The sequence below is a fragment of the Colias croceus genome, chromosome 20 (assembly GCF_905220415.1).
Source record: "Colias croceus chromosome 20, ilColCroc2.1".
Taxonomy (NCBI): Eukaryota; Metazoa; Arthropoda; class Insecta; order Lepidoptera; family Pieridae; genus Colias; species Colias croceus.
Window position 1 is genome coordinate 9,147,725 of NC_059556.1, and position 19,430 is coordinate 9,167,154.

At 33.5% G+C, this 19,430-nt stretch overlaps 2 protein-coding genes across 2 annotated transcripts in view; one reads left to right on the forward strand and one right to left on the reverse strand.

The window, feature by feature from the left end:
* LOC123700910 (mucin-17) overlaps window positions 1-11,870 on the forward strand; it is a 41,175-nt gene extending 29,305 nt beyond the window's left edge. Inside the window, exons 3-7 of the mRNA XM_045648283.1 lie at window positions 2,110-2,194; window positions 6,067-6,113; window positions 6,322-6,484; window positions 7,626-7,741; window positions 7,946-11,870. Coding sequence (XP_045504239.1) covers window positions 2,116-2,194; window positions 6,067-6,113; window positions 6,322-6,484; window positions 7,626-7,741; window positions 7,946-11,491 — 3,951 coding nt within the window. The 5' untranslated portion in view covers window positions 2,110-2,115 and the 3' untranslated portion in view covers window positions 11,492-11,870. The remainder of the gene's footprint in view (window positions 1-2,109; window positions 2,195-6,066; window positions 6,114-6,321; window positions 6,485-7,625; window positions 7,742-7,945) is intronic.
* A 441-nt stretch (window positions 11,871-12,311) lies between these two features.
* On the reverse strand, window positions 12,312-16,690 carry LOC123700759 (ribosome biogenesis protein NOP53). Its single transcript, XM_045648080.1, has 8 exons — window positions 16,493-16,690; window positions 16,134-16,299; window positions 15,660-15,876; window positions 15,057-15,235; window positions 14,474-14,593; window positions 13,725-13,945; window positions 13,088-13,284; window positions 12,312-12,519 (listed from the first exon to the last, which is right to left on the reverse strand). Exons 1-8 carry the CDS (start codon window positions 16,612-16,614, stop codon window positions 12,332-12,334), a joined length of 1,410 nt encoding a protein of 469 aa, XP_045504036.1. The 5' UTR covers window positions 16,615-16,690; the 3' UTR covers window positions 12,312-12,331.
* Window positions 16,691-19,430: the final 2,740 nt, after the last annotated feature.

The following is a 19,430-nucleotide window of genomic DNA, read 5'->3' on the forward strand; positions in this document are numbered from 1 at the left end:
TCTTCAAAAAACAATAATTATATTTTTATATATTTAACATTTATATTTAACTTTGTACATTTCTTTATCTCATACTATCACTTATATACTCATACTTATTTCACAAAATCACTTCCTCGTATTTTTAATTTTTATAGCCTTACCATACCTTAGTAAGGTAAGAAAGTAAGATCTCTACAAGTTTCAATTATCAAATTATTCAGTAGCTTTCTAACCACTAGTTATGCGCTTGCGCATCTGCACAAGCGATTGATCTTTGCCATTTATAAAATTGTTATGTGGCTTTCGTGTTATGCAAATACTCTTTTTGCGGTAAATGCTGGTTAGGTTTTGAGATAATCTGTGAGTGATTGTTTGTTTTTGTATTGCAGTTTTATTGTAAAATTTGTTAATGCAAAAGTATTCTATTACGGATAAAATTATAAATAAGAATGCCTTTCTAAACAGCGATACATCTTGTCTTATAATTTAATGGTTAAATAGAGCTTGCTAGAGCCTATTTGTATTTATACATTTTTTTGAAGACTAGATACTATTTGTACAATTGACCGAATGCTTTTAATTTCATATTTTCGTATAAATTAGGCTGTTATGTATAAAAAAGAGCGTGTGTGTGACATGTGTCAAAAGTGAAACTTCTTTGGCAAGATTCAAAGATACCAAAATCGTCGCCAGACTCTCAACACGCTTAAAGAAGTTTCACTTCAAAAACATTTCTTCATAAACAATTGTAAAAGCTATTACCATAAATCTCGTATGCTGCAAAAAGCAAGACGTAATCCAGAAGCCTATTTTAGAGCAGTTCATTGAAATCATAGCTAATTGTACACGTTTGTACTGATCTCTGACATTAGATGAAGATGCCTCTGTAATCTGCAGTGCTTTCGCTGTTATGTAAAACTGATTTTATTTGCTCTCAGTTGATTCTGTAAACATGCTTAATTGGAATATTGTACATTCACTACGATTAAAAGTAGAGCTTTTAAAAGAAATAAAAAATTATTTGATTGAGGCAGTAATAGAGAGAGCTGATTAGAATAACAATGTAGACATGGGCATATAATAATTGCAAGGAAGGCGTTAACCACCGAGCGGCCCGATCGGGAATAGACACAATAGATTTTCTATTGTGTCTGTGATTCCGGGGGCTGAGGCATTAATACAATATTATGTACAGTATTCACTGTGTTAATAGTTATGGTATAATTTTACACGTATATATGTGTATGATAGAGAGAGAAAAGGCAGTTAGATTTTCATGACGTTTTTATACATAATTTTCTGTTAAAACGTGCATAATAAGCATCACTAGGATAGAAAGATTAGTAGGAATATACACCATTAAAATAATATAATTTAAAAAAATATAAAACACGCTTTAACTCATGAAATTATTATACAAGTGTACAAAGTTTGAATTAAATCTGTCTCTTTAAAGTGGGTTAAAATACAGTCTGAAGGAGTCGGTTTTTACACACATGATGGTTACAAACATACTGCATAGAGCGTGTTAAAAAACATGCTTTTCAAAATTTCACTTTTACGCGTTTCAATTACTATCGTGACACATCCCTTCCGCAGTATATTTCCAAACGTGATAAACAAACAGGATCTACACTGATCTCGTGTGAAGACTGATTTATCATCACACGCGCGACATGACTTGGAACTTTCTTCGTCTATCTGTGAGAGGGATCAGAGGGGTTGTGTAGGTATAATTAGAGTTAAATAAATGGTAATTAGTTGAATTTTTGAAAAGCACGTTTTAATAAGATAGACACATAAAATTATTATATAATATTGACAAGTGTAAAAATTTTGAATATTAATAACTAGCTGTGCTCCGCGGTTTCACCCGCATTGCCCAGCTCCTGTTGGTCTTATCTTGATGATATAATATAGCCTATAGCCTTCCTCGATACATGGGCTATCTAACACTGGAAGAATTTTTCAAGTTCCAGAGATAAGTGCGTTCAAACAAACAAAGCTTTATAATATTATAATAGTACCTATAGATAAGGATTTTTGTTCGCTGTTCTTAGCGAACTTTTCAAAATGATGCACATATTTTCTGTGACATTTTTCTCATAATATTATTTTTATTTTCAGATCAAAATGCGGTGGAGGGGGAGCGACACCAGAATGAGAACTATACACCAATCTCATATCTTGCTCTTTTTACTAGTTACGATAGGTAATGTATTTCTACTTTTCTTCTTGTATAAAACTGAAATGGCGTAAGTATTAACTTAGGCTTTGTCGCATGCACCGACTAATGACTATAATTATTTTGGTATAGGTACCTAAGTAACATAAATAGAAAAATCTTAATGTTCAATAATTATAGCGTAATTTTGGATCTATACTCATGGTTGTGTAATAATGAGCAGTAGGTATGATTTTGTAATTTGCGAAGAAGATAAATTATTATGAAAAATATTTCACATAAAGTACCTACTTACTTAGTATTTTTATCATAAAATTAACATACGAGTACTTGATATTTTGATGAGTGTAGGTAAAGAAAGAGACAGTTGTAAGTTGCTACTTACGTTTAAACGTTTATCATATTATAAAAAAAATTAAAATTAGATAAATAAAGGCAGAAATAGCGGACATCAATTTGAACAGTGCCACTTGATAACGTTAAGTACAAATGACTCTATGCTTAGTATTTCTCACATTGTAAATTACACAATCCCATGAAACACGCGTAAAACCAAACACTGGCAAACAATAGATATTTTGACAGTACATCACGTGTGATAATAACCGATATAACAAGTCAATATAAAGACGACACAAAAGGTTACACAAGCATTACATAAAATGCAACAATAGGTACTTTCTATGGACTATTACGGGATGTTCTAGCTTCTAGGAACAATATAGGCTGTCGAATGGCCTAGGTTTTGTTATACAAATACTCTCTTGGAAGACAAAGGTTGAATGGTTAGGACATGAAAAGAAATGGTGCCAACTATATAAAAAAAATAAAACATATACCAGTTTGTTTTCGACAGAATATAGAATATGGAATACGATGTTATATTTCAAATTTTTATGATATACTTTTAACTAATCATTAATCAAGATGGTTAACTCATAAAAGAAAGATATAATATGTAAAACACTTTTTAGTTTTAGAAAAGATTCAAAGAAAATTTGGTGACAATTCTAGATTCTTCTCGAATTTGTTTTTTTTTTAACTTTAGTTATAACTTATTTATGCTATAGCTATTAAACCAGATTGTTATCATTATTTTATCACAGATTTACCACAGATTAGATACTAGACTTTACCGTAAAATTACTGTCAACTTATTGAGGTCGTCTATAACCTAGTAGCTCTGGGTAATTGGAAAATCGAAGACCCTGACTTATAGTCACCCTACCATTCATTTATTATGTTACCTTTATGTGATAAATGTTAATAATTATGAAAATAGAGCCAATAAATAACTCTATATTCTTAGAAACATATTTTACAAAAATTTCATGTTACGTTCTTTAATCTATGACAAAACATCTGGCCAAATCTATTATGACAATGTATTGTAGAACTGAAAATTAAAAGAAAAAACCATTTTTCACACAAAATAATTACAACTATATAATACAAATTTACCCATTACCCATATAATTATGTACTTCAATAACAAATACTCTCTTGGAAGACAAAGGTTGAATGGTTAGGACATGAAAAGAAATGGTGCCAACTATATAAAAAAAATAAAACATATACCAGTTTGTTTTCGACAGAATATAGAATATGGAATACGATGTTATATTTCAAATTTTTATGATATACTTTTAACTAATCATTAATCAAGATGGTTAACTCATAAAAGAAAGATATAATATGTAAAACACTTTTTAGTTTTAGAATAGATTCAAAGAAAATTTGGTGACAATTCTAGATTCTTCTCGAATTTGTTTTTTTTTTAACTTTAGTTATAACTTATTTATGCTATAGCTATTAAACCAGATTGTTATCATTATTTTATTTCATATAACTCATCTATACTATAATACTATAAAGAGGAAAGGTTTGTAATTATTTATGTATGTATGGTTTTCACGCATAAACTACTGGACCGATTTTGATGAAATTTGGCACAGACAATCTTTAGACCCTGAGAAAGAACATAGGCTACCTTTTATTGCGAAATATGTTCCACGGGCGAAGCCGGGGCGGACCGCTAGTATTGACGGGGCGGACTACTTTAATAAGCGAATACTTTCATAAGCGGGATGACCCCTTTCATAACACATGACCTCACTCGACATAAAACAAATCACGACAATACATCGAAAACAATGAACATAACATCCAATACATTTACAATACACAGGTCAAGTCACCAGATCAAAAGTTACGGTGAAAGTAAGATAAGCTTGCAGAAGATAGATCACTGATTATCTTTCGTTATTAGATCTTCACAGTCTAACGAGGTACTAAATTATAGGTTTGGGTATAAAATTATATGTATTAAAAAGCAAATAAATGTGTAATGAAAAATAACGAGAGGTATAAATTGAAATAAGTGTGTTTGACATTATATTATTGATGAATGTAACAATTTTTTCTTTTCATTGAAATGATCTTATAATATTTTGTGTGGTACAATAGGAAAACGATATAATCGTTTATTGTAATAGAAGAATGTTTTCAATAAATAAAAATGTAAAATAAATATTTATTTTCTATGTATCTTAGTAACTAAATTATATAAAGGTTACACATTAAATAAATTTACATGTACATAATCCACTTGTGACCAGACCTTTCAGCACATTATGCAAAATAAATAACATACCTAAAAGAATAACAAACATCTATTCAATCACATTATATAACCTAACTGAATAGTAGTTACCTGTCTCAATAAATTTGAATTTTTTACGCCCATGCATTTAGATTATATCATTACATGCGATTTACATCGGTAAGTCTGTCCATTGATTGATACAGTATAATAGTATCGATTGGGAGATCCGGTTATATGAAAGTTATTTGTAATGTCAACAATTGTATAATTTATTATGTAAACAGTAAAAGATCTTTGGGTTACTTGTAACATTTTTTTTGTTGTCATCCTACAATCGTCATTTTCACGATACATATCACGATTTTTAATTTGTATTATTTTATCATAGGAGGCCTGGCCTGTGTCGCTTCTGGGATATGGTGTTAATGATGATGGATATGTTCCTAATTTCTAAATTAATTGTTTAAAATATTATAACGTAGTTAATCTTAATAATTAATGTTTAGGTAATTTTATAAAGCACGTGCAGATCATAACAAATCGAATTGCTGTGCGAATTGCAGATTGCTATTATTGAAGGAGAGGAGTATCATTAATATAAGGTTAAAAATATTTGAATAAATTGTTTATATTGGCATAGGTATTTAACATCTACGTTAAAAATCTCATTTTTGCTACCTACTCATGTTAAATCCAGATTACAGAAAACATACCAATTTACATAATTATGCAATCTTATCTACAAATCATCGCTGCCACACATTTTAACTTCGAAATAATATATATAGCATCCATGTTAAAATAACTAACAATTACAGTTAAAGTATACTGTAGAAGGTTATTTGCAAGAACGAGGGTCAAAAGTCGATACAAATCATAGTTGGGTGTTGACAGAGTTCGCTAGGGGCAACCGTTTTACTTTAGAGCACGAGGTGCCATGTTTAAATAAATTGTACACGATTTACGATTTACTTATTAACCGTGTTAGGTTTATTATTTTTTGTAATCTATGTTGGTTAAATTAAATCTAGAAATTTATTCAACTTTAGAAAACTAGTTTTATTAATATACAAAACTATTGGAAATTCTTTTAGAGGAATGATTTGATTAACAAAAGTTAACCATTAATGCCATTAATATTTAACTTTGTTTAAATAGTAAGTAGATAGATAATTAGATAGGTACCTAATAAACATCGTACATGGGAATTTTAAATAGTTTCAATTCTCTATACCGATACACGTACCTATTTATTAAACCGAGATTAGTAAAATTTTAAACTTTTATATTTCAGTTTCACTAGGCGTTTGCGATGGGTCGCGAAGAGCACAACGGCGAAAGGTATGTTATTAATACGATATTAAAATGATCACCAAATTAAAGTGTTTTTAACCAATACATAATTTTATGGTAACTTACCATAATGATTTTTGTAGAATTCTAATTTAATGATGCAACAAAATACCTATTAATTTATAGCAAGACGCGATATTTGTGTATAGATATCATGACTAGCATTATTTGTAAGTTATTAACGTGCCCTTACCAGGACTCAAACCTCTACATACCAGCGCCAAGCGCGGAGTCAATCCAGGCGCTTGCTGAAGCCATGGGCGCCGCTGGCTTCGAGAGCTACACGGAGGGCAAGGCTCTAGTGAAACGGCTCATACCAGCGGACAGCCAGCCTGATTTGGATGTTGTTGAACATCAAGGTAATCCTCACTAATGCTAACTTTAATATTATAAATGTGATAGTATGTTTGTATGTTTCTTTCAGGTCATAACGAGACGATTGTATAATATAATTTTGTGTCTATATAGACACAAAATTATATTAGTAGTGATAGTTAGGGAGTTAGAAAGTGTCATGGGGTACTTTCTATCGTGTTAAAACATCTTATTCCCATTTTGCCATGCGACTTTACTTTCCTTTTACGTTCCTGTATTAGTTGTACATAAATTTTATTTATTTGAGAAAGGTTGTAATTTCAATTTAGACAGGCCAACTGCGCAAAAGATAGAAGGTGTAATTGATAGTTTAAATGTAAGCGCGCAAACCTGGATAAGTGATTTTCCATCATATTCATAGCCCAACTTCAATGGAACAGAAGAAAAGATTACGCAAAACACGTAACAAACATACAAAAATACACACGAATGATAGATTTGATTTTTATGTTTGTCACGCGATAGTTTCCAGTTCTTATTACTGAGAATTCGGTATACCTATGTATGAGTTTTTATTAATAGTTAAGTTACGTGAAGATTCTCACAGATTGCGCATTGTGACTTAGGAAAATGAGAATATAATCAAAACTTTATTATTGAAACAGTTCGTTAAATGTGTCACAGAAAGTTAATAATCTATTGTAGTATATTTTCCGTATCATAATTAATTGGCTATTCATAAAACCTACTTAGTTATAAAAGTTTACATGAATGAAAACGTTTTGTTATGTATCATAATATTATTGCGGTTTAATAAGTATCATATTATTATGTTAAGGAATATTTGTACATAGAGTTTTTTAATACATTACATCTCTTTATATTGCATGGAAGTATAGAAAGTTCTCACCGTTTAATATTTGGTGCGTTACAAACAACTATTTGTCTTGTAAGGTGTTGAGTTAAACGCAAGTTAGTCTTAATCGGCATGCCTATGTGTTTTAAAAATATAATACGACTCCACAACATAAAAAGTGGCTCTTTTCTACAATTTGACAGTTACTTAAAAACTTCTAAATTTTTTAAATTTCATTTCTGTAACCTAAAAGTTCTACAAAGTTACCAATAATTGAGAAACAGCTGACCATAATTATAATAGCATATTAAACAAAAACACATTTACAGGAGTCATCGGCAGAGCGGGTGTTGACTTCCCTGCTCTACCTAACATTCCGAATACAGGATTTAACTGCAAGAACGTGCCTACAGGATACTATGCCGACTTGGAGACTGACTGCCAGGTATATTTCGAGTTTCGACATTATTTTTAACTTACATCTATGAAGAAGATTTATCTATAAACTGTACCTGCCTAATACTATTCCAAATAATAATATTCCAAATTGTGATTTATGAGCCGCTATATCGAGTTTAATTTCCAATTTAAGTAAAAAAAAACTAAATTCAGTTTCATTCAGATTTTACATATATTATTTATATTTCAGGTTTTTCACATCTGTGACACATCACGCAAGATTTCATTCCTCTGTCCAAATGGCACCATCTTCAGCCAGTCGCACCTCATCTGTGACTGGTGGTTCAAGGTGGACTGCGCTTCCTCCCCAGCTCTCTACGAATCCAGCGTCGAATATTACTCCAACGAACAGAAGAAGTCACAGAAAATCACCAAGAGCCTTAGTAAAAACTCTGACCTGCAGCATATTAACGTTGACACTAATACCCGCACGGAATCTAGACGACCGACGGTCAATACACCAAGTACCACTGAAAGATTTCTTCGACAGAGGCAGCGATTCCAAAACGACGCACCTGTAACAACTCAGAAACCCACTACAAGAAGTTTTCAAACACCATTCAATATTAACCCAACACAACGTGTTCAAGCGCCAGCTGGTTTCGAAAAAAGACGAAATCTAGTACAACTCATATCTAACAATTTTGGAAATGTTCCAGCTAGAACTACTCTGCCTACCTATTATGAAATTCCTACGCGAAGAACGACCGCTCCAGCAGGAGATTATAACAGCATAAAAGAAATGCAAGAAGCAGCGGAGACTGCATCTTTCGCTCAAAATCAAAACCGACAATACCTTCAGAACTATAACAACAAGAATTTCCGCCCCTACCCCGTGTACAGTCCGAACTTACCACCTAAATCTTCAAAAACGAAAAACAATCCTTCCCTAACGACGCTCTATGACATAAAACCTCAGCCCATTTCGCCATACACACCAGAAACGACCACGAAGAGACAAACATTGGTACCTTATACGAGAAGTTATGCAAGTATAATTAATGAAAAACGTGAACCCTACACAAGGCCTGGAGTCTCATTACTTAAAAATTTCCTCGACAAAGAAAGGAATAGAACATATTCAGAAACAACACAGAAACTGGAAGAGGCTACTACAAAGGCAGTCGAACAAGATACATCAACCCAATCGAGTAAATATATTAAAGTGGCAGATAGTATTTTCGAATCTTCAACGAAAATTCCTTACACAACAAGAGATAATAGAATAACTGAAACTGCATCTACAAATACATTCGAAACATTTTCAAAAGGTGTAGAGGTTCATACAACAACGGAACCAACGTATCAAGAACGTAAACAAAGAGTGTTAAAGAAATTTAATTTTGATTCATTTAGACAAACCGAACCTTCACTGCAAACTACGATTACTGAAAAGTATTACGGAGATCAACCAAATAGACCTGGTTTAGTCGTCCCTCCCTCCCTAACACCTAAGACGCTTCATTCACTTGCTATTTATTATGCCACTGCCATGGATAATCTTCAAACTTCACCACCGCGCGATAACAAAGAAGCAACAACGACAACAGCTGCTGATGACATAGGACAAACCGTAGATGAACTTCCAAATTTGTTTAGTCGTCAAACAATAAATAAATACAGCAGCTTATTTGGTCAAGGGGCTAGTAATGCGGAGCTATTGGAAGAAATAAAACTAGACCCCAATGGAACATACAACGAATTAGCAGAAGATTTATCGATTCAAATGAGTCAGGCTTCGTTAGCGTCTTCACCTCAAATAAGGGAACTAGCGCAAGTGTTTACTCATGCTCTCTCTGCGTACCTACAAGATCCCGTACAATTTAGGAAAGTCCTTTCTGATATCCGACCAACTCCACCGTCGTTTGGTGACATGTTAACCGCAACAGATGATTCCCTAAATACTGAACCAACAACAACAATTAATGAAGATGACGATGAAATTTTAGGATTTTCTGATGACCATAAACTAAGGGAGCCTAATAATTCGTTCAGAGACGCCAAAGCTTTGAAACTGGCGACAGAGTATGCGTACGATACAACTACAACTGTAAGGCCGACAACTACGGACATACCGTCTACAGTGTATGTTCCAACAACTCCCAGAAATCCATTTAAATGTTGCGGAAGAATATCCGCTTCATACACTACAGCACCTACACCTACAATTCCATACTATTTCACCACCACCCCGCAATCAATTTTGAATAAATTGTCCAATAGTCCAGTAGTAGATGAAACAACAAGAGATAGTTATACTTTATCGCATTATGGTGGTTTGCAAAATAATACATACAGACCATATGGTAGCGAATGGTTCCCTTCAAGCGCTAAAATTATTAATGATTACACAGAAGTTACAAATTTACCTACAGCCTGGGACGATGATGTAGTTGACTCCACGCTCCAACCGATCACCAACTCGCACCAATCATTTGAAAGCAAGAAGATTAGAACAACCACATCACTGCCAGAACCTTCTCCTACCTATTTCCCAGAAAACGAAAGTGTAGAATTAGAAAATGAAGAAGAACTACAGAGAGCTCATAGTCAATCGTTTGTAGCGCCTCAGAGTAACACTCTTAGACAAGGCAAACAAATAAACATTCATGACAAGAATCTTCCAAAGAAACCCTCTTATGATTTAGAAGCTCCGACATACCCTGACGTTGATACGACGACATTGAGAGTTACGACACAATCTTATACTACAACGGTCAAAGATCAAACTGAAGAATATACAACGACAACACCAATATCCAGTAGTATATTTACATCGCCTGACACTGAAAAGACAACATACGAATTCCAATGGCCAACAACATTCGAAAATTGGCAGAGCACAATAATCGATCCAATCACCTTGAACGATGGACTCAGTGCAACTAGCCGCGACGAGAGCCTATCGAAATTAGTTCAGCAAACTAACAACCTAGCAACGACAACAAATGTTCCATCTACTACTTATTATTCAACGACAGAACAAGCACAACCATCCACGATATATTATGAAGTAACGACATCAAATGATATTCAAAACAATCGAGTAGGAAAAGCTTTAAGAGAACCAACATCAACGGAAGTATCACAAGACTTAACAACTATCGCTGATACGGTCGTCGAAAAAGCGAAAGAAATCATGGGCGGTATGAACTCAACGACGACCCAAAAACTAATGAACGTTATGAAGAAAACCAAATCGAAAACTGTTAAACGTTTAATACTTTTATTAGTACAAACCTGTGATGACGATCATAATTCTACAGCGGAGGCATCAAAGAAAGCTTTATTAGAGGCTCTTATGGCAGTTTCACAGAAAGATATGGAAGATATCGCAAAAGAGGAACTAGCAACTGAAACGACAATCCCTGATATTGATTACATACAATCGACACAATATAGAAGAAGTGACAGAATACCCGTAGAAAGTCGACGAGGTAAAAGCTTAAACACTGACGCGACAGCAGTGAATTCTCTTTCAAACCCAACAACGCAAACATCAGAAACCGAGGAGACTGAGATTACAACGCCAAGTACAATCACGACTACATTCCCGAGTAGACGAAGTGCTAGAAAGTTCCAGACTAAAGCCCCGGAAGAAACTACGACGACCACAACAATAGTAGATAGACCAGTCGCAGAAGCGAGGGTTGCTATTCAAGAAAAGACTCAATCTGATACGCGAGCGATCGAATTATTAAGATCTCTGTATTCTATAGCGGCCAAATTTGGTTAGATGCCTCTAAACGTTACATAGATTATAAGCTGTAATGGTCTACATGGTCTAGATTATGAAAGACGTTGAAATCTATGCTCGCATTAAGATCCTATTTTTTCCTGTAAATGTGATTCATTGTAGATAACCATTTATTTTGTAAGATTAAATACAATTTTACTTTAAGGTTAAACTTACGCCCTAGTATAAATTAAACTTAATTTATTGTGTTTTGTTAATTTTAAAGTTTGACTTGCCGACTAGTATTTAATTAAGTTAAGCCTTAGACGAATTCTGAAGTTACCTACATTTTATTTGACTCTTTAATACTGCCAACTGTAATATAAATTTAAATGTATAGTAATGTAAGACTATTTTGTAATAAATATTTTTTATATTACTTCGGTTTTTTATTGCCCATTATCTCAGTCCTCACACCGAAAAACTACACTTATGTAGGAGTAGTATAGTATACTTTTTCTTTATAGAGAAAAGGAGTTCTTATTAGTCTACTGTGTGAGTGTATGAAAATAATAAAAAGACGTTTGGCACTCGGGGACTGCCGCGGTAAAGCTATGCCTTCAAGCCACACCTCCGCCCGTCGGAGTGGGGAGCGTGAGGTTTTTTCGTTACGGAATTTCCCGATTCGGTCCCCGCGCTCAAGGCCCGCTATAGAAGCTATGCAATAGCTTAATAACTATACTTATTATTTACGAAACAACAATTTAAACGCCTATGCCTATGCTTTCGTACTACGTTACCTAATTTAATTATCATGCGATTTTAGAGATAGATATCACTCATTTCACAAAGGTCAATAAATACAAAATAAAAAACGCACTTCATTCAAAAATTTATTCACTACTTAGACACAGTGATTTTGTTCTTTTTGTCGATATTATTCATATATTTCTCGACATCCTGGTCGGTGACCTTATGCCCGGCTTTGAAGTAGCTCTTGACCCTACGTTTTTTCTTCATCATGACCCTGGAAGCCGCAAGTACTCCGCGCCTTTGGAGCGACTCGAAACGTTCACGGAGAAGGTTTTCTGGAAAAGGGGTTATTTTGTGAAAATTGTTGTGAAAAATATTGACCATAAAGGGAAGGTCTTTTAATTCAGTGAATCTTTGAATTTTGGCTTTATAGGAAACAGGGATAATGGACATTCATAAAGTTACGTTTTCCCAATAACCTACAAGGTATAAACTTTACAATATTAATAATTTTCAATCCATTTCCTTAACAAATACTACTGAACAGCATTATGCATTGTTTCCGTATTCAGTTTTTAAACTACAAGAAAACTCAGGACTTTTATTACGCACATAACAAAAAACGTAAAAAATAAAAATCAAGTTCTTTCAAGTTCAAAATACGAAAAAAAACCTGTAACCTCAAATTATTTTACACTAGCTGTGCCCTGCGGTTTTACCCGCAGTGCTCCGCTCCTGTTGGTCTTAGTATATAGCCTATAAGCTTTCCTCGATAATTAGGCTATCTAAAACCGAAAGAATTTTTCAAATCGGATAAGTAGATCCTGAGATTAGCGCGTTCAAACAAACAAACTCTTCAGCTTTATAATATTACTATAGAATATAGATAATTAAAAAACTCACTGCTAGCGGATAGCGTCCTCAAATCGCCAGACAACTCCTCCGGCGGCACGAAGTCTGGTTCCCTCTTCGGCGTCTTGTGCGCATTGAGTGCTGGTAATGCTGTTTCTTCTAACTCCTTCTTTTTGCACTCTTTCTTCTTCTTCTCTTCTTCGAGACGCTTCTCTTTTTTAGTAATGGACGCTTGCAATTTGCGTAACCTGGAATTATATTAAGATTATGTTTTAACGTTGTTTTTAAGTTATAACGTATTTCAGTATTGCTTTATTTTGAAATCTTATGGTACAATAATTATTTTTAGTACCTAAGATTTATTGTGAAAATTTTTCAAAACCGAATTAGAACCCGCGTCTTTCGCCGTACCTCTCTAAATCCTGAATATATAAAATTTACTCAAAGAACACATTCCAGTACTTTCTAAGAGGCTCTAAATTGCATTTACGAAAATTCGTTATTCACAACCGGGAATCAAACCTACTAAAATCTGTTAAAATTACACCCTGTACTTCTATTACATTGTTATAATATTTATAAAGTACCTAGTCATTCAATCAAATAGCAGATTCAAAAATTAATTTACAATTTTACGGATATACAAAGACAACTAAATAAAAATAAAAATTAAAAATAAGTCACTCACTTGTAAAGATCCGTGATCTTCTTCTTATCGATCTTCTCCCGTTTCCTCCTCTCCTTTTCCTCGATCATCTCCCTCTGTCTCCTCCTGGCTTTATGGTCTTTCTTCTTGTTCTGTACGGGCGGGTTGATAGCTCTGTATTCCCCATCGCTGTCTGAATGTTCGTCTGTCTGTGGCTTGTGCGGTTGTGGTAGACCCACGCTCATTTCTTCTATCCATTGATTCTGGAAAGAATTAAAACGAAAATAGAAAATAGGGAGGGTAGATTTAAATATTGAAGATAGACTTTTACCTATATACACAATATAATATAAATAAACATAAACTTTTTCAATATAGATTAATGCTTCATATTTTTATGAAATATTGGAAAAAAGCACTATGTAAGAATTTACATATTACCATAGATGAAATTGAACCGAATGAACTATAGATACTTTATTTTTACAAAAATTCTGCTATAGCTTTCTAATGTGATAGTAACTCTGAATGTTGATTGGTCTGTCTGTACATTCTTCATGCCTCAACTACTGAACCGATTTGGATGAAATTTGATACACAGATGTTGCTGACAGCTAGAGACTTTAGAAAAAACATAGGATAGGTTTTATCCCATAAATCATACAGGACCGGAAACCATGTGGGTTTTCCTGTGACAACGCTGGAGATTCATAAATACAAATTCCATTTCAAACATAGAAAGTGTCTTACTAATGTAACTCTTTTATAATTACTTCTAATAATGTACATACATGTTTAGACTGTGGTGTTATCTTTCTGAACATCTTATTGGTGACACGTAAGAGATGAGCTTCCTTCTTCATCATTTTCTCCTCATGCTGCACAACTTGCTGCAGTAAATCTTGATGTTCCTGAAGACAAATATTACCAACTTAAAGATTGTACAAGATGAGAACTGACGTTATGTTATTTTCATTGTTTGTAAAGAAAAGATGTCAAATCATCGTGAAAAACATCAATATTTTTTTAAATTTTTGAAAAATATACTATTTCTATCAAAAATGAAAACATAAATAGGAGCGACTTTTGCAATGACTAAAATTACATAGAGAATATACGAACGCATAATCACATAGACATTACATTCATTTAAGAATCATAAAAAAAATTAGTTACACATGTTTTTATAATACTTAATACTGGCAGTCCGCCCCGGGTTCGCCCGTGGTACCTACATATGAAAAATACATGTTGGCCGATTAGACTTACCCGATATGCACAGAAAATTTCATGAGAATTGGTCCAGCTGTTTCGGAGGAGTATGGCAACGAAAACTGTGACACGAGATTTTTATATATTCGATTGAAAACAAACCTGGAATGATGGGTTATAACTGACGCCTGGGTGCGGGGGCTCCACAGCCACTCTCGACACTACTGTCTTCGGCAGCGGGGGCTTCGCCCTGAAGCGCTGTGTTGTGTGAACATTGTGCAGTTGCGCCTCTGGTGATATGAACTCTTCACAAAGGGAAGCTGGTATGCCTTTTGCTTCTACTGTAAAATAATTTACAAATATAGTAAAAAAAAAAGAAAACCATGCAAAATCTTATAAAATTGATGTATTGTCTACGATCCTTGGTAAATTTGAGTCCGTTACATACAAACATATAGGTAGGTGAAGCTAATAAAAATAGATGTAATCCAAAATGGTATAAATCTGAAATCTTACCGTGTTTAAACAGAAAATTTCAACTAATATTATAAATAGGAAAGTTTTTGAGGATGGATGTGTATGTGTGTGTTTATTTGTTACCCTTTCACGCCAATACTACTAAACCGATTACTTACAATGAAATTTAGCACACATATAGAGGGTATCTTGGATTAACACATAGGATTTATCTTGAAAATCCCACGGGAATGGGAACTATGCCCGTTTTTCTTTGAACTAGGTAGTTTAATATTAAAATATACTTACAATCCGAAGTACTCCACAAGTTCTTATCAAACGTTTGTCTGATAGTTTTAGCCTTTCTCTTCTTTTCCCTTGCAGTCCTAATGTTTTTCTTTGTCAGTTCAATCTGTTTCTGCAACACACCCTTTTGAATTTTCCTATTTGTTGTTAGTTTTGATAAATCTGACGGCTTAGATCCTGTTGCTTTCACAGTATTCCTTTTCTTGTTAGGATCCTCTACCTGAAAAGATGTAAAAAGGAAAAGTTAAAATCTATAAACATACATAGTGACATGTAATTATTTATCTAACTATATGATTGTGTAAACTTCTCTCAGATCCAGGTCAAATTAGGTTTGAACACCATTATGATGATTATTTTTCATCTAGCTGTTCAACACAACAGAAGCAGTGCTTATGTTTTTAAATTAATTTAATAATAAGTATAATAGAAATTTCATGACTTTATTTCCTTTATTCAAAGAAACAAAAACCTTACCTTAGAAGATGGGAGTAGTATTTGAAAACATCTGGGAGTTTCATTCAGTTTAGCTCTCTTTTGCTCCTTAGCAGATAACGGCTTAACGTCTGGTTTTTCCTCTTCCTTTCCTTCGCCGACAGTATCCAGCATAAATATCTCTTCATCTTTTTTTGTATCAAAACGCCTAAAATTGTAAACACATATTGTAGAATAGTCAGTAATTTGTTAGTTCAAGAGGGTTGAATATCAGTTAATTTGATAGAATCATGTAGTTTGAATAATTACCTGATAGTTTATTTTACTTAATACTTATAATTAAAAATATAAACGTAATATTATTAAAATAATAATTATTTAAAATCACAACATAACCTTACCCCAATCTTTCTTCCAATCTCTGATCCTCTAAGAAATCTTCTACATCGCGGATATCACTATGTTTACGCCACGCTGCTTTATTCTTTTTTGATACACGCTTCTTTTTCTTCTCAACAATCATTTTTAATAAATTTTATTAAAAATCACATGGACAACACATTGCACGGTTGACAGTGTTACGAATGAAGGAAATTGTCATCTGTTGATCTGTCAGTGTCAATGTCGGTCAAGAAATAAATAGATAAATAATAAAAATAGTGCACGGATTCAAGCACTAAATAAAGATATTTTACACAACATATCAATAATATTATAATTAAAAAGTTGTAGATAGGCTAACGACACAACGTTCGATCTTAATAAAACTTATTAAAACGGCATACTAATGCACACACATCGAAAAAATTAAATTAACTCAGCCCCCGGAATCACAGACACAATACCTAGGTAGAAAATCTAATGTGTCGTGGTCAGATCGGGCCGCTCGGGGCTCAATAGGTTAACTTCTGTTAAAAACGAGATCTTTTTTCCTTAGTTTTTTTCTAAAAACTAAGGTAATACGTTAAAAATGAGACTAACTTTATTTGCATTGCTCTTCATGGTCTCGTTATTAGGTCAGTTTGAATTTATAGATGAGTTCATATTCATAGACCGGGAGATACTGACACAAAATTTCGAGTCATTTGTAACAGGATGACGGTTCTACAGGGGTCTTAGTACGCAATGACAAAAAGAAAAACGATGGTGTGAACGCTGGTGCCGGCAGCTTAGTCGCGTGGGCGTTAGTCGAACTCGTCGGAAAATAGCGAAAGTCAAACGATTTGTAACAGTATGGCACTTATTTTTCCTGTAAGTTTGAGGATCAACGAATATAAATACAAAATTTCAAAGATCTAGGTGTTGGAAATCTTCACTTATATAAATTAATACTAAATTAATTTTTCAAGTATGACAGCACTTTTTCCCCCTACTAGAAGTATGGCAAATATAATAATGGTCACATTTTATCAAATACTCTCCAAAAATCCAAATGCAATACTGGTACAAAAAGTTTGGCGAAATAAAAATTTTTTGCAGATTTTCGGCGGTATGGCGACCATTTGGAATCGTCCGAAAAGTATGGCATGGCGATTTTCGTAAATGGCTGCACGACGATGGTTACCTGTGCAAAAGTTAGCCTGATACAAATGGTTGAATAATTGTTTTATTTAAATCAACACATTCGCGTCGGTATGGCGGGCTGTAAGTCACACCGGAAAAGTATGGCATGACACTACCGCCTACTTCTTTTTTTATGGGCTATCGGTAAATTCTAAAATTTTTGTGTTACAAATCGTTTGACTTTCGCTATTTTTCCGACGAGTTCGACTAACGCCCACGCGACTAAGCCGCCGGTACCAGCGTTCACACCATCGTTTTTCTTTTTGTCATTGCGTACTAAGACCCCTGTAAAACCGCCATCCTGTTACAAATGACTCGAAATTTTGTGTCAGTATCTCCCGGTCTATCAGTACTGACTTATTCTTCTTTTCTATTAAGGCATCTCTAAACTTTACCTTATCCCATGTACTACATACACTAACTTGTGACATAAGTAAATATTATACAAAGTACTTATTTAAAGAAAATATCGAAACGAATTGTTGTGAAATGACTGAAATTTATCGTACTAAATCAAATCTGAAGAACGCGGTTACATACAAACATAAGTACATGTGAAAGTAAAGTATAAATAAAATAGTTTTATACTCAATAAAATTACAAAGAAAATGTCTACAACAGGAATCGAACCTGTAACCGTGCTTACGGAACATCAGTTTCATAAAGTTGGTCACAAGTTGATCAACACAGCACGTGACGTTATTGCACTACCTACTTACAATTACCTATAACCGTAACGTGTAGACTAAGAGATGCGGATTTTTATTAATACTGTAATTAAAGAATGATTTATAGTAAACGTAACGTAGTACGTACGTAAGTGATATGGAAAAGAAACATATATTTCTATAAAGTAATAGATTCTATCACTCAACTCACCTAAAAACTTCTGTTAAATAGAATGAGTTAACAGATGTTAAGTTTTAAATTGAACATAATATAACTATATGAAAAATATATTTCACTAGAAACTAGACAATAATCGTGTAAGTATTGGATTTGGAAACTGTACATACTGTACCTAGTACCTACCAACTGTACCTACAGACTATAAATACATTTTATTATAAAACCGTTCCTGTCACCAGGAGGTTACCACTTTACATGGTAGTAATATTTCCAGTGTGTATAGAAGCAAAATATGTAACTGTTAATTTATAAACAATTTATCATATTCGACAGCTCTTAGACTATAAATTTGGTCCGTTACTTATCCGTTGTAGAATAAAGTGTAAGATTGAATTAATATTGACAAAAGTAGTTTTTTTAGTTTGAAAGTAATTGGTGACCGATTTGTAGGTATCACACAGTATTCAATTTAAAAGGAACTCGCCGTGCACTGCGGTGGATATATAATTTTGAAGTGAAACTTCTTTATCGGGGTTGGAAAAAAATTTAGTGTAACATTTTTTCGTTACGTGTGACATTTTTCCGTTACGCGCCATCTTTTTCTTATCCCTACCACGCGTGATTCCGACGTATTTCTGTAAAGTTGCTTAAAGTAAATTATTTTTTTAAATAAAGTCATAAAGAATTTTCACTTCTTACGTGTGTACACTAGTACACGCACACAATATTTTAGACCGTATATATTATTCTTATCTACTTACATCACTGCAAAATTTAATGCAAATCCGTCTAACTAGTAGTTTTTTCATGAAAGAGTATCATACATACCTATCCGCAATTATAATATAAGTAGTAGAGTTAGTAGAATTAGTAGGATATAAGTACCTACATTAATTTCCCAGAAGAATTCGACACAATACCCGCGGC

Bases quoted from the DNA above. Each gene is read 5' to 3' on its own strand.
- LOC123700759 (XM_045648080.1), bottom strand. From the start codon at position 16,614: ATGATTGTTGAGAAGAAAAAGAAGCGTGTATCAAAAAAGAATAAAGCA. The intron at 15,877-16,133 runs GTAAGGTTTTTG...ACATCTTTTCAG, and splicing joins TACTACTCCCATCTTCTAAG to GTAGAGGATCCTAACAAGAA. The intron at 13,946-14,473 runs GTATGTACATTA...AATTCTTTCCAG, and splicing joins TAACACCACAGTCTAAACAT to AATCAATGGATAGAAGAAAT.